The following is a 13,472-nucleotide window of genomic DNA, read 5'->3' on the forward strand; positions in this document are numbered from 1 at the left end:
CATGCCTTATCACTGGTTGCTTCTGGGCACAGTTCAATAACATTTGGTACACCCAGTATTTTAGCTCAGAGCTAGCACATCTCAGAGAAATAAAAACTTGAACACAATGCAGTAAATAAATCAAAAGCAAAGCCAATGTGCCAGGCCTGACAGACTGTTTAAGTCATTAAAACAGTAGACACCTGCACAAGAAATGATAATTATACCCTGCTAGGTAACTGGCAGGCAATTAAACTCATCCAGACAATGGCAAAGAAGTTCTCATCGTTCTGTAGGAGTAAACACTTCAGAGTCAGCGGCCAAGAGTAAAGCAACCTAGCGGCTTGAAAAAAAAAAAAAAATGGAAGGTTCCTTTATCCACGTTTAATAATGTGGATGGAGGACAATATTAGATTTCCCTTGTCCAGCCTCTTTATTTAGTTGCCTGAATGTGAGCCCTCTTGGTATGTATTGTGTCCTCCTTGGCACCTGTGCTACTGTTGTGCATTTTCCAGTGTAAGCAAAATGCCTGAACAGTAGAAAATCCACTGTGTTGGTTTCCACCAATGTACTACACTGCAGAGGCTAGAAAAAACACCCACATACTGCATGTTGATTACACTGGTTTGTAGTTCGCCATTAAAGTCAATTCAAAGAAAGAAAGTATTTAACCAAACTATTCCATGAATTGCTTTGGGCATATGCCATGTCCTGCTCCTCTCCCACACCACCACTATTCCTCAAAAGCTTCAATGAAAAATACAATTACCAGAATCATAATGCAATATGTCATCATGCCACATGCCAGGGTCCACATGACACGCTCCGACTTAGAAAAAGGTTCTTTTACAACTTTGGGGGCGACTCTGGGCGACTTGCATAGACTTCATTACAGAAGTCATTTTGCAAGTCGCCTCTGAAGTCGTCTTGAGATCGCCTTGCCGAGTCGCCCCCAAAGTCGTGCCGCCCCTGTGTGAACCGGGTCTAACTCTAGTTGTTTTAAAACTAACATTGTTCAAAGTAGAAAAAGTTTTTTTTGTGGAATTGCAAAGAAAATGTTATTTTTGGAACACAATGGGGTAGATTCAGGTAGGGAGCGCGTATTTGTGTGCGGGCGTAACGTATCCTATTTACGCTACGCCTCCGCAACTTTGACAGGCAAGTGCAGTATTCACAAAGCAAAGTTGCGGCGGCGTAGCGTAAATAGGCCGGCTTAAGCCCGCCTAATTTAAATGTGGAAGATGTGGGTGTGTTTTATGTTAATTTATTGTGACCCCACCTAAATGACGCTTTTTCCGAACGGCGCATGTGCCATCCATGAAAGTTTCCCAGTGCGCATGCTCCAAATTAACCCGCAAAAAGCCAATGCTTTCAACGTGAACGTAAATTACGCCCAGCCCTATTCGCGAACGACTTACGCAAACGACGGAAAATTCAACGCTGGCCCGACGTCCATACTTAACATTGGCTGCGCCTCATATAGCAGGGGTAACTTTACGCCGGAAAAAGCCTTACGTAAACGGCGTATCTGTACTGCGACAGCCGGGCGTACGTTCGTGAATAGGCGTATCTAGCTGATTTACATATTCTAGGCGTAAATCAGAGTACACGCCCCTAGCGGCCAGCGTAAATATGCAGTTAAGATACGACGGTGTAGGAGACTTACGCTGGTCGTATCTTAGACAAATTCTGGCGTCTCTGATTCTTTGAATCAGGCGCCAAGATACGACGCCTCACACTCAGAGATACGACGGCGTATCTGGAGATACGCCGTCGTATCTCCTACCTGAATCTGGCCCAATATCTTTAAAGAAAGTGCAACGGATCACATGTTACTGTGTTGGTGAGGTGTTCAGCAGCGTATGCCATCGACAACGTGCATTGGGGTGCCATTCACAATCAATGGCACTGCATCACACTGATGCACGTCATGTGCATTGCGGTAACACACACATTACTGCATTGCTACAGTGTGAATAGGCTGAAAAACATGGATTAATGCATGTATTTTGGTGTAAACCAACCCTACCATACAGCTCCCAAATCATATCCCTTATATCCAAGATGGTGCCTTGCACATATCTCATACTTGGACAATGTTATACTTGCATGTAGTGTTTTTTATCTCCCTTTTTATCCATTCCAAGATACTTGTCTTTGCAGCTGCTGCCTGCCAGGTTCTTTGCATTTAAAGCCAAATTAAATATAAAAACATCTGTAACAATTAATATGTGGGCTCTGACTGGCAATCTGGTATTTGCCAGGGGGCACTGGCAAATATGGACACACAGATGACCTATGAGCTTCTCAGCAAGCCATCCTTAAACATCATCTATCACAAGGCGAAGCTTCCTTCTCAGAAGCCTCTAAATCGTTCGCTGAAAACTAGTTTCAGAAATGTCATGTCACTTGTCAAGCCGTGCCAACATTTTTTTAACCTTACTAACTTGCATCCTTGGCAACACTTGGGGTGTATTGTACACTTTGCACAGAATGCCAAAGAAATCTAATTTTCTGCTGCTGGGGTTGGCCCAACACAGTTTGACAGAAGTAAGCACAGAGCCTAAAGTCAAATTACAGGCATTCCGTGGAATAGGTATTTTATCTTAGGAGAGATACTTTCTGATGCCGCGTACACACGACCGGTTTTCCTGGCATGAAAACTGGCATGAGAGCTTTTGGCCGGGAATCCAGGCCGTGTGTATTCTTTGCCGCAGTTTTGCCGTCAGAAAAAACGCCTGGAATATTGGTGGTTTTTAAGCCGGCAGTTTCCCTATGGCCGGGTTTCCCGACCAAAGCTCTCATGACAGTTTTCCTGTCGGAAAACCCGGCCGTGTGTAGGGGGCGATCGGCGCCGCTCAGGGCCGTTTGGAAATGCTCAGAAAATCTCGGAAATACTCTGTTCCCGAGCCTTTTCCGAGTTCAGCTGAGGTGTCCTCGGCCCTTTCCAAGTGTTTACGAGGCTCTCTGGCAACCCCCCACCTCTGGCCACATGCGGTATTGCATGCCTTGAAGTCAATGCAGAACAAATTATTTTCGTTTCCATTGACTTCAATAGGAAAACTCGCTTTGATATGCAAGTACTTTGGATTACGAGCATTCTCCTGGAACGGATTATGCTCGTAATCCAAGGTTCCACTGTATTCTCTAAACCTCTCCCTCCCAGTATTAAACAAATCAAAGCTGGATTTCCTAATCATCTGTATATAATGCCCAGTTATGTTTATTATGCCCAGAGAATCCATTGCTGAACCGTGATGTAATTGCGTGGTTTTGTATTGGCTGCAGTATTTGGGTGTAACCGGGAACTCTTACTACAATATTTCACCACTGGAATCCATGACAAGTAGCCAGCATATGATTCAACTTGCCAGCACCAAGCAACACCCAAACTTCATATTTGGGTAAGGTCCTTTAAATTGACAGGAAGGTAGGTACATGTTACTCCGCCTTTTATTAAAGCGTCTCTTATTTCACATAAAACATATATAGGAAGTTATTACTACTAGTAATTGTGGGCCAGATTCACAAAAGAGATACGACGGCGTATCTCCTGATATCTCCTGATACGCCGGCGTATCTCTGAGATACGATTGTCGTATCTATGCGCCTGATTCATAGAATCAGTTACGCATAGATAGCCCTAAGATCAGACAGGTGTAATTGACTTACACCGTCGGATCTTAGGCTGCAATTCTAGGCCGGCCGCTAGGTGGCGATTCCATTGCGGTCGGCGTAGAATATGCAAATGACTAGTTACGCCGATTCACGAACGTCCGCTTTGCCCGTCGCTGTAAATTTACGTCGTTTCCGTAGAGATACGCCGAGTAAAACTAAAGCTGCCCTCTAGGTGGTCTAGCCAATGTTAAGTATGGCCGTCGTGCCCGCGTCGAAATTTGAAATTTCACGCAGTTTGCATAAGTCGTCCGTGAATGGCGCTGGACGCCATTTACGTTAACGTCAAAACCAATGACGTCCTTGCGACGTCATTTAGCGCAATGCACGTTGGGAAATTTTAGGGACGGAGCAGGCGCAGTACGCTCGGCGCGGGAACGTGCCTAATTTAAATGGTCCCCGCCCCATTTGAATTAGGCGGGCTTTCGCCGGGCGGATTTAGGCTACGCCGCCGCAAGTTTACAGGCAAGTGCTTTGTGAATCAAGCACTTACGCTGAAAACTTGCGCCGGTGTAACGTGAATGTAATACGTTACGCCGCCGCAGAGTAGGGCGATTCTACGTGATTCTGGCCCTTAGATTTTACCAGAGAAGGGCTTATCTCATTATTTTTACTAATCCTGACTCTAGAATGAAAGAAAGTAAACATTAGATGAATGGAAGAAGACTTGGCAAGCCCGTTAGAAAGTGACCTAAGACCCTTTGTCTGCAGCAGATGTACAAGGCCCCGATGCAGACAATGCTTCCCCCTTTTCTGTCATTCACCCAGAAGGGATCTGTGGCCAAGTCACACTAGGACACCAGTTCAATTAAGTTAAAACACAAGGCAGCCAAAACCTGACATTTTCACACAGGAAGCATGAGAGGTGGACGTGCTCTTCAACTCTACACTGACTTTTACTAGACGATAAAAAGTCATGATTTATTACCAGCTTACACCCGATCACATCCAAGAAGTATATGCTACCAACACACCATGGCTCCTTATAACAATTCAAAAATGTATTAAATTCATCACAAGTGCAACAGAAAAGTTTTGCAGCCATGCAAGACCTCTTCATCAGGCATGAAACAGCATCACATGTCTGATGAAGAGGTCCTGAGTGGCTCCGAAATGTTGCACTTATTGTCATATATTCCCTTTAATAAATTTGTGGACTATTATAAGGATTCATGGTGTGGTGGTGATAAATACTATCTTCTATGGGGTAGATTCAGGTACCTGTTACGGCGGCGTATCTCCAGATACGCCGCCGTAATTTAAAATCTGCGTCAGCGTTTCGTTACGCCGATTCACAAAGGCAGTTACGCTGGAAAAACAGGCTTCCTCCACCGACGTAACTTGATTGCGGCGGCGTAGAATTGTGTGCAATATCACTTTGTCCGCTAGGGGCGCTTCCGTTGTTGTCGGCGTAGAATATGCTAATTTCCTAGATACGCCGATTCACAAACGTACGTGCGCCTGGCGTTCGTTTTTTACGTCGTTTGCGTTAAGGCTTTTTTGGCGTAAGGCTGCTCCTGCTATTAGGAGGTGCAGCCAATGTTAAGTATGGACGTCGTTCCCGTTTCGAAATTTGAATTATTTACGTCATTTGCGCAAGTCGTTCGCGAATAGGGCTGGACGTAATTTACGTTCACGTCGAAACCAATACGTCGTTATGCCGTACTTGGAAGCAATGCACACTGGGATATTATGTACATGGACGGCGCAACGTCAATCACGTCAGGTCATCATACATTTACATAAAACACGCCCCCCCTTCCACATTTGAATTACGCGCGCTTACGCCGGCCCCATTTATGCTACGCTGCCGCAACTTACGGAGCAAGTGCTTTGTGAATACAGCACTTTCTCCTGTATGTTACGGCGGCATAGCGTAAATACGATACGCTGCGCCGCAGTATCATTGCACGCCCCTACCTGAATCCACCCCTATGTTGACATCAGTTAACTGGTGGGTTATTGCTGCAGCACCCTCAAAGTAAAGGCTTTCCCTCCGGAAGGAGTGCAATGAAAGAATAACTTATGATATTCCCAACCAAGTCCAGACACCTTGGCCCAGATTCACGTAGGAGATACGACGGCGTATCTCCAGATACGCCGTCGTATCTCTGAGTCTGAGCGGTCGTATCTATGCGCCTGATTCATAGAATCAGTTACGCATAGATTTCTATTAGATCCGACGGGCGTAAGTCTCTTACGCCGTCGGATCTTAACTGCACATTTACGCTGGCCGCTAGGGGCGTGTACGCTCATTTACACCTAGAAATATGTAAATCAGCTAGATACGCGAATTCACAAACGTACGCCCGGCCGACGCAGTACAGATACGCCATTTACGTTAGGCTTTTCCCGGCGTAAAGTTACCCCTGCTATATGGTGGCGTACATGCGGCGTACCAAGTATTTACGTTGTTCCCGCGTCGAATTTTGAATATTTTACATCGTTTGCGTAAGTCGTCCATGAATGGGGCTGGACGTAATTTACGTTCACGTCGAAACCAATATGTCCTTGCGGCGTACTTTGGAGCAATGCACACTGGGAAATTCCACGGACGGCGCATCACGTCGGGTCATGGTTAATTTACATAACACACGCCCACCTCTTCACAATTTGAATTAGGTGGGCTTACGCCGGCCTATTTACGCTACGCCGCCGCAACTTTCTTTTGAGAATACGGCACTTGCCTGTAAAAGTTGCGGAGGCGTAACGTAAATAGGGTACGTTACGCCCGCACAAAGTTACGCGCATCTACGTGAATCCGGGCCCTTAAGTGCAGATCTCTTTAAAATACATCTAAAGCCCAAAGTTTTTTTATTTATAGGGAATGCTTAATACCCTGATTTCTACTATCCATGTCCTATTGGGGAGATTTTCCTTCACTCTCTCCTCCGTGGGAGAAAATCTCTTCAAATTGAGGGGAAATTCCCTCATAGACAATGAAAGATTTGCTTTTTTTTTCTGTTCTGATGACTACGCAAATTTTTGGATTTTGACTCACTTTTAACCCTCATGACAGTTGTGCCCAGGACAGACTGAGAGGGCGAATCTGACAAGTGACGTTTTGTCAGTCACGATACGCGTGAGGACGTGGAGAGCTGCTGGTGACGTCATCCGCTCGCGGCCGCAGAGCGGAGACACAACGACAGACACGCTGTTTATATTCATCTGTTTGTGAGTGATTTTACTTTGTTTTACTAAATAAATCGTAAGATTTTATGCTATGGAGGCTTCCCTTTTGTCATTTGAGAGTCATCTTTAACCCATGAGCCGTGTTGTATGGGAGTGGACCAGCAAGCCGCCGTATTTGGGAATATTTACATAGAGGCTTTGTTATAAGCCCTCCAAAGGTAAGGGGCTGGAACACACTATTCTCCAGACACTGTGGGGAGCCTGAAGGTGATTCTATACAAGCACGATTGCACGTTCAGCATCAACCACTCAAGTTATTTTTAATGGATTCATTGGAGCACTATTTGCACTTTTATATTTAATATATATACTTTTTCTGATTTATTTATTTATTTTTATTGATTGAAAGATCTTTTAAAGAACAATATTTATTTTTTGCACGGATTGTGCACTGGACATTTTTTTGCAACACTGCACTGTCACTATTGATCATTATCTGAATTTCTTTTGATCTGCACATTATTTATTTATTTCGTTCATGCCCACTTGTGCATGCTACTTTTTTGGACTATTTTGTGGACACATTTTTTATTGAATCATGTTGCACTATGCACTTTTTGATTGAAGCACTTTCTGGATGTCACTACCTTCCTTTATTGTGATCACTGTTCTTAATGATTTACATTGTGCTGTGATTGGCATAATTGTTGTTTTTTCTGTATTATTATTTTACCACTCATATGACTTACCACATTGATTCCTAAATGTTGGGTGGTCATTCTTTGGACACATTTTTGAGTGGAACACTTTTAGAACCACAGTCGGTGGTGGATTGATGTTTTTTAACCTTCACTTATTTTGGATTGTCATATATCTCTATTAGGTTATTTAATTGGGCAAGCGCTACTACACCCACCCTGATTTTCATTTACCTTTAGTGTGTGAGCATTTTTAGTCGTGGCTGCTGCTTATTAGTTGATATTTATGTAATTTATTCATTTTTAGTCTAGTTTTACCTTGGTTAGGTTGATTTGCGCATTAGTTCCCCCCCATTTTCATACTTGCTGACAGAGGACATTGCTTTGTGTGGCCAGTGGACACTACAGTGAGGGAAGAGTGTGAAGGGGACAGAGGACATTGCTTTGGGGGAGGGGCAAAGGAGACTACAGTGGGGGTGTTTGAAGGGGATAGAGGACACTGCTTTGAGGGGGCACAGGACACTGCTATGGGGGTGCAGATGACATTACAGTGGGAGGGGGGGTGTTGTGATGTGAATGGGACAGAGGACATTGATATGGTGGTCAGAGAACACTACAGTTGGGGTGTGATGTGAAGGGGGACAGAAGACACTGCTTGGGGGGGGGGGGCACAGGACACTGCAATAGTAGGAGGGAAAGAGGACCCTACTGCATTGTGGATGGTTAGTAGAGAACACTGCAATGGGGGAGGGGCAGAGGACAATATAGTGGAGGGTGAGTTAAGGGGAAGGACACTGCTATGGGAGGCAGATGACACTATTGTATGGGGGGCGCTACTGTGGGGGGGGGGGGGGGTAGGGGATTATGTGATGGGGAAGTGGAGGACACTAGTGGGGGGGGGCACAGGACATTATGCTGTATTTTTATTGGGTGCTTGAGTATATGTAGTTCTTTTTAAAAGGGCTGAACCCCCCCCCCCCCCCCCCCCCCCCAGAGATCTTTGATTTCCTCGGACATGTCCGCTCGGCCGAAAGCCCTCGCATGCGTCAAAGTGATTCGACGCATGTGTGGAAGCATTGACCTTCCAGGGTCACGCAAGTCGCCGCGTCATCGTCGCGGCCACGTCGCGACCACGTCACCGCGTTCAATGTCTGTGGGGATTTTGGTCTGAAGGTGTGTACACACATCAGACCAAAATCCGGCAGCGGACATGACCGTTGAAAACGGTCCGGCGGACCGTTTACATCGGATTGTCCGTCCGTGTGTACGAGGCCTAAGAGATGAAAAAATGTGGAATAGTCTTCCACGAAAGCTGGATCTCTCCAGCTTAAAAAAAAAATGGATTGTGTTTTTAAATGCATGATAAATAAGGAGCTACTAATAACTATATAAAAAAACATCACTGTGTTATTGTACAATGTTGATCTAGTGAGTTATCCAATTGCCCTTGGGGATCAGAAAGTTTTTTTTTTTTTCTGTTAGAACAAATTAGACAAAGCTTTATAGAGGTTTGTTTTTGCCTTCCTGTGGATCAGCTCTGGATTTAGTGTTCTCAAGAATGAGAAGTTTATTTTGGGTTGATGGGCATGTGTTTTTTTTTAACCTATTAAGTATGGTGGACATTTCACGAAGCTGCGCAAAAATACACAGACAGACACAGTAATGATTACCTATCCATTGACTTTTTTTTACTACTTGCTTACATTAAATGTGCCAGAAAGAAGCACAAAGATTGTATTTACTAGTTTAAAAGAAAAGTTAAAAAAAAAGATACTTACCTAGGTAGATGCAGCATCAATCCAATGCTGCATTTGTCCCCGCCAGCTCTGCTCTGAAAACCCTGCTGATCTCTTAGCTGTCCCCTCTGAGCAGAGTCACGACTGTCAGTCACCCGCTCTCTGCTCTGCCCCTCCAGCGCTCACTGGAGGACTGGGCTGTGGAGGGGGCGGGAGCGACTGGCTCAGTCTCCCAGTGGCTTGCTTAGAGGCTGAGCCAGCTGCCAGTCCAGGCATCTGGGTGGATCCTGACTGTGAAGTCAGGATAATTTCAGCGACTTGACTGGCTAAGTGACGTCAGCAGTCAGTGGACTTTAGCTTTCTGTCAGCTGAAAACGGGTCACAGGAATGCAGAACGGAGTGCACTCCTCATAGGAGAAATAGGGCAAAAAAAAACTTTAGCCATACTTAAACTAAAACTTTTATGCTTGGCATCAGTACTATCTGAGTTGCTGATGTAGAAGATTTAAGCTAGTCAGGAGTTTTGGCTTTGCTTTAACTTATTTCTGACTGATAGCATGCTTCCTCCTGGTCCAGGCAGCTAACCTGCTCAGAGGAAAGTTAGGAATGGTAGTCTTTTTCAGTACATGTTTACTGTGAGGCCTCGTACACACCACCGAGGAACTCGTCGGAAAAGACACATCGTTTTCCTCGACGAGTTCCTTGTTAGGCTTGTCAAGAAACTCAACAAGCTTGCTTTGCGTATACACTGTCAAGACCAAAACTCGTCGTTCAGGGAAGTTCGATTCCACTGGCACAACCCTTGGGGCTTATTTTGCATAATTTCATGTTACTGCGTGTTAAGTAAAAGTTTGGTAAGAGACAATTTGCACTTTTCAGTCTGTTACATCGTGACAAATGTGCTATCTCCAGGGCCGGATTTTCTCTCCTGCCGCCCCAAGGCCAGGTTCCACAATGCACCCCCTCCCCGCCAACCGACCCCCCCCCCCCAAATCAACGGAGAATGTGCGGCACGGTTAGATCAAATATGTTTTGTTTGGTTTTTTTTTCACTTTTTTTTAATTTTTATTTATTTGTAGCTTGTCGCTTACTTTCTTACATTTTTGTATCATTTTCTTATTCTTTACTTTTTTATTTTATTAATTTTATTATATTTCTTATTTATTTGCTATCAATTTTTTTTCACTTAACTTTTTTGCTATCACACAGGAGAAAACAATTTCCTGTGTGATAGCAATTGGAGGTGACATGTTCTCTTTATTGACCCTGTCACCTCAAAAACAGGAGTCCTAGCACTGTGCTAGAACTCCTGTCACAGCTGAAATGGGAAGAGCACAGCTCTCCTCTCACTGTGTACATCGGCAGCAGGGACAGGAGACAGACTCGGTGGCCGGGGGGAGAGGACGGAGTCCCGAAGACAGAGCCAGCAGAGAGAGGTATGTGGGGTGGGGGGAGAGGGGAGACGGACAGGAGCACATATTTTACAAGTGATTTTGGCGACATCGCCGCAATCACTTGTAACGAGAGAGTGGATTCCTCATAACTTACCGCCCTTAACTGTATCTTCCGGGCGTCGGGGGACTCCATGCCACTGCCGCCCCTTGGAGCCCTGCCGCCCCAAGGCCTGGCCTCAGTGGCCTTGTGGGAAATCCGGCCTGGCTATCTCATTACAAACGCCCGTCTTATACTTTATTCTAAACAAGCACGGGTCTCTTAGCATACACACGATCATGTTTCTCGCCTGCGAAAACCAGCCCGGCGAGGAACACGACGAGGAAATTGAGACTCCCGTCGAGGAAAAAGAGAACTTGTCTCTTTTTTTCTCCTCGAGTTCCTCTACAGTTTTCTCGATGAAAAGCATACACACGACCGGTTTCCTCGGCAAAAAAGCTCTCCCACCAAGTTTCTTGATGGATTCTGTCAAGGAAACCGGTCGTGTGTACGCGGCCTAAGCCTAGGCTTGGCCAACAAACACAAAAGCGAACTCTAAAAAAAAAAACGCTTAATTTATGAACTACTAATAATGCCATAACAATACATTTGGGTAATAAATCAGGAGAACATGTGCACTTCTTGTTGCAGGCTCTGTCTCATAAATGATGTTCAATGCATTAGGAAAAAAAGTTTGCTTGCACAAAATTAATACATTTAAGGAAAGCAAAAAGTGGACCCCCCCCCCCAATGCTGAGGTTGTACCTGTAGCATTCGACAATGCAAGTGACTCCATAGAACCTCTGGGAGTTTGTTCTGTCGGGGTTAACCCATCAGTGAATTTAAGTGCATTGATTGGATGCCTTGTTCGACACTGCTGCGCATTCAGATTTTTGTTTTCTGGAACTCGTAGACTTGATCGTGCTTCATTAAAACTGTGAGTGGAAGTATCACTAAAGCTTTCCTGCTGGCGTAGTCTCCCTTGATAGTAATCCTCTCTGCCATCTTGATTGAAGCTCTCGCTGTGACTCATCATCGACAAGCTTCTTTTTTGGTTACTGAAATGCTTTGCCCACATGTCTGGCTGGGCCCCGGCTCCCTGTCCAGGACTGTAGGAAGTCCTTATGTTACACTGGCTAAGAAGCTGCAGAGGACTCTGGGATTGACTCCTCTCTAGCTTGTTGCCATAATTATAGAGTTCATCTCTGCTCCTCCATCGCTGATCACGGTTCAAGCTTGGGTTTTGGCTTGATACGCTCAGCAGATCCATTTGTAAAGAGAGAGGGTCGACGTCTGTGGAAAGCCTATTGGTAGTTACATGTAGTTGGTTCATGTTGTTGTCTTCGAGTTTAGCTTTATTCTTGCCTATCTTAGCACTACGACGTGTCTCCTTTGCCCTGGCATTTTGAAATGCAGAATCTGAAGAGTCGGAGCCATTGGGATCCTCACCCAAACTGCATGCTCTTGAGCAGAATATCTGGCCTTGCTTGGGCAGAAAGGGGCGTCCAAGTAGTGATTTTTTACAGTGGGCACAGCAAAAGCAAGTCTCTGTAGCATGCCAGTGCTGCCCGTCATAGGTCATCTGTCCTTGGTCAATGCCTGTAAAAGAAGAGAGAAGATTATTTCAGATTAGAAATTTGAGTGGTGGAGTCAGAGGGACTGCAAGATTAAAGTCATTCATAGAAAAAGTTCAACATGACAACATGATTTAAAAGTTCAACATGAATACATGATTTATTATTGAAAGCAACGTTTTTTTTAACACAACATCATAGTTTCCCATAGATCCAATTATTTAACTCAAAAGTCTCTTCTCGGTGCATCATATATGGAAGGATTATACACTCTTTATGAAAGACCACTTAGATCTTTTGAGGAACCCAGTAATGAGATCTGTAAACTGGAGTACTTTACTCACCTGTATCACCGTCTTGCTGCAACAATTTTCCTATTGCCAAAAATAACCTCAGAAAGGGGAAGTGCAACCCCAAAACAGAGGTGAAGAAATAAAAACTTAAGACAGACTCAAAAAGTAATAATTTCTTACATGGGAATTTTTTTCCCGAAAATTTTTAATTGTGCCTAAGCAGTACCATACAAAAAAAATTTCATTTTGCCTTGAATTCCAACTGAGAATAGAAGTGGACTTTTTGGCCCAGATTCACAAAGCACTTACGCCGACGTATAACAAGTTACGCCGACGTAAGTGCAATGTGTGCCGTCGTATTTGTGCGCAACACCCACAAACAGATATGCGCCTAAAACCAGGGCTACACCCCGCCGACGTATCTTGCATACGCCGGCGTAGAGTGGGCGCCATTTAGGCTGGGTGCATGGTGCCGCTCCCATTGATTAGACATTCAAACATGCAAATGAGGGAAATACGGCGATTCACGAACCTGCGTGCGCCCGACGCAGGCTACGAGAGGTGCGCGTAAGTTGTACGTCCGGCGTAAAGTTATGCCCCATAAAGGAGGTGCAACCCAGCAGCAGACATGCAAAGGTTGGGAGCACTGGCTTGCTGAATTCCATGCTTGCCTCTCTGCGCTGCGTCGGCGTGGCGTACGGCGTTTGCGTTACGGCAACGTAATGTGCGCCCACCTCTCTGTGAATCTGGGCCTTTGTGCCTAGGCACCACTATGCTTTGAGTATTTGATGTATAAATGCAGTGTAGCGCCCATCCCAATTTTAGGGGGCACTATTTTAAATTTATGGGAAGTCTTGGGCCCAGACCTGTTTGATTAACCCAAATTTGCCTCTGTTCTGGCAGTGGTACTACTTGGTACTTTCCCTTGTTGCCTGCAGGTGGTGTTGCCGCCCT

General features: G+C 45.0%; 1 protein-coding gene across 1 annotated transcript in view; it reads right to left on the reverse strand.

Annotated features, from left to right (window-relative positions):
• Window positions 1-13,472, reverse strand: part of PRICKLE2 (prickle planar cell polarity protein 2) — a 396,885-nt gene that overhangs the window by 24,348 nt on the left and 359,065 nt on the right. The window contains exon 8 of the mRNA XM_040359177.1: window positions 11,417-12,250. Within this exon, the coding sequence (XP_040215111.1) occupies window positions 11,417-12,250 (834 nt within the window). The remainder of the gene's footprint in view (window positions 1-11,416; window positions 12,251-13,472) is intronic.

This window comes from Rana temporaria, chromosome 7 (assembly GCF_905171775.1).
Source record: "Rana temporaria chromosome 7, aRanTem1.1, whole genome shotgun sequence".
Classification (NCBI taxonomy): domain Eukaryota; kingdom Metazoa; phylum Chordata; class Amphibia; order Anura; family Ranidae; genus Rana; species Rana temporaria.